The sequence below is a fragment of the Salvelinus sp. IW2-2015 genome, unplaced genomic scaffold (assembly GCF_002910315.2).
Source record: "Salvelinus sp. IW2-2015 unplaced genomic scaffold, ASM291031v2 Un_scaffold2067, whole genome shotgun sequence".
In the NCBI taxonomy this organism is placed as follows: Eukaryota; Metazoa; Chordata; class Actinopteri; order Salmoniformes; family Salmonidae; genus Salvelinus; species Salvelinus sp. IW2-2015.
Window position 1 is genome coordinate 105416 of NW_019943409.1, and position 1985 is coordinate 107400.

The window sequence follows — 1985 nt, forward strand, 5'->3', positions numbered from 1 at the left end:
CATACATGTTACATGATGAGGTAATAAGGACACACATCTACATACATGTTACATGATGAGGTAATAAGGACACACATCTACATACATGTTACATGCTGAGGTAATAAGGACACATGGGAAAGCTCACCAAAGGCATTCCTGTGAACTCATACCATTAAACACACCATGACATCTTCCTTGGGTCAACACCCACTTGTCATTGATGTCTGGAGACACACACACACACACACACACACACACACACACACACACACACACACACACACACACACACACACACACACACACACACACACACACGCCTTGTCTGGTATGGCCTGGCTTGGTCTGGTCTTGTTTGCGTGAGACTCTGCTACTTCCTCTGATGCTGTGTGGAGATGGTATGGGCCTCCCTGCCCTAACAGCCCCTTGCTTCATGCCCAACCCCTTGCTTCATGCCCAACCCCTTGCTTCATCCCCAGCCCTCAGCCCATTGCTGCAGACACATCTAGGGTTACCCTGCAGGCCCCAACAGGCCCTAGTCCTCCCCACCCTGCGCGCAACGGCAGGACACATCAAAGAAGGACAAGGGGCCTCGGTCAGAAACCACCCAGGGGGTCGGAGATGGGTCGGTGGGGTTGTGTGTGTGTCTGAGTAGCCTGTTATACACAGACAGTCTTCCACTATTAATGTTTCTGTAATCTATTGCTCGCAGCACCTTGTCACAAATTCTGGGTATTGTGTAGAGTAAAAGTGATTCTGATTCTTTCTGCTTTATTTCAGAGAAAGACAAGAGAGGCTGGATGGAAAGGTGATATTTGAACAGAGTTGATGTCCTCCAGTGTAACTCTCCCTGTCCAGGATATTTTTAAATGAACCTACAATTGCATCACCCTTAAGCTGGCATCAACATGCACTAATGTAGGTGCAAATTATGTTTTCTACACCATGTAGAATTTTTGTCGATCAGGGATAATGCATTATCTTCATGGTGTAGTACATGTGTACATTGCACTGTAGATTACTTTAAATAACGGTCTGTAAATGAAGGCTTACAGAGCAGGCCTGCTTGGTTTGTTCACGGTCTGTAAATTAAGGCTTACAGAGCAGGCCTGCTTGGTTTGTTCACGGTCTGTAAATGAAGGCTTACAGAGCAGGCCTGCTTGGTTTGTTCACGGGACTTTTCCTAGGACCAAATGTTATGTTCTTTTGCCGGGAAACAATATTATGTGAATACTTTGAGGTCTATGTTATCACTCCATGTTCCTATTAACTTAGAATGGTCCCAGATGTACACTCTCTTAGGTGTTTAGAGTCAATCTCCTGATCGTTTTAAAAGGTTGAATGACTTTGACCAGTAATATAGCTCATGTGTGTGAGCTCACTGCCTTTGTTCATTCCATTCAATGGTTGAGAAAAAGTCATTCGAAAGAACATGCCACCAAATGGCTGACAATTGCACAACCCAAGGGGTGTGCTCATGCTTTTTCTATCTTCAAATGAAGTATTGAATAATGAATAGATACTGTGGTACAATAATATTTGAATGTAATTCATTAAAGGGAAATAAATACAATTGTGAAAGTATGGCTGTGAATTTTGTTGTTCCTCTGTTCTTTTGAAAACGTGGTCTATGGCTGTGGCAATGCATTATTGCAAAAAGAATGGCCTATTTTTGTGTTCTGTTGCATCCAGCTAATGGTCACTGTGGCTACAGGTTAGTGTCTCTATGTCACTGTGTTACAGTTAGTGTCTCATGTCACTGTGCTACAGTTATGTCTCTATGTCACTGTGCTACAGGTTAGTGTCTCTATGTCACTGTTGCTACAGGTTAGTGTCTCTATGTCACTGTTACAGGTTAGTCTCTCTATGTCACTGTGTTACAGTTAGTGTTCTATGTCACTGTGCTACAGGTTAGTGTCTCTATGTCACTGTGCTACAGGTTAGTGTGTCTATGTCACTGTGCTACAGGTTAGTGTCTCTATGTCACACTGTGCTACAGGTTA

At 43.5% G+C, this 1985-nt stretch overlaps 1 protein-coding gene and 1 long non-coding RNA gene across 2 annotated transcripts in view; both read left to right on the forward strand.

The window, feature by feature from the left end:
* The window catches only part of LOC112072860 (uncharacterized), a 1783-nt gene extending 1675 nt beyond the window's left edge, over positions 1-108 (forward strand). Inside the window, exon 2 of the long non-coding RNA XR_002894401.2 lies at positions 21-108. This is a non-coding gene — a long non-coding RNA (uncharacterized lncRNA). The remainder of the gene's footprint in view (positions 1-20) is intronic.
* LOC112072862 (sushi domain-containing protein 2) overlaps positions 1-1566 on the forward strand; it is a 42032-nt gene extending 40466 nt beyond the window's left edge. The window contains 1 exon segment of the mRNA XM_024140257.2: positions 763-1566. Coding sequence (XP_023996025.2) covers positions 763-811 — 49 coding nt within the window. The 3' untranslated portion in view covers positions 812-1566.
* Positions 1567-1985: the final 419 nt, after the last annotated feature.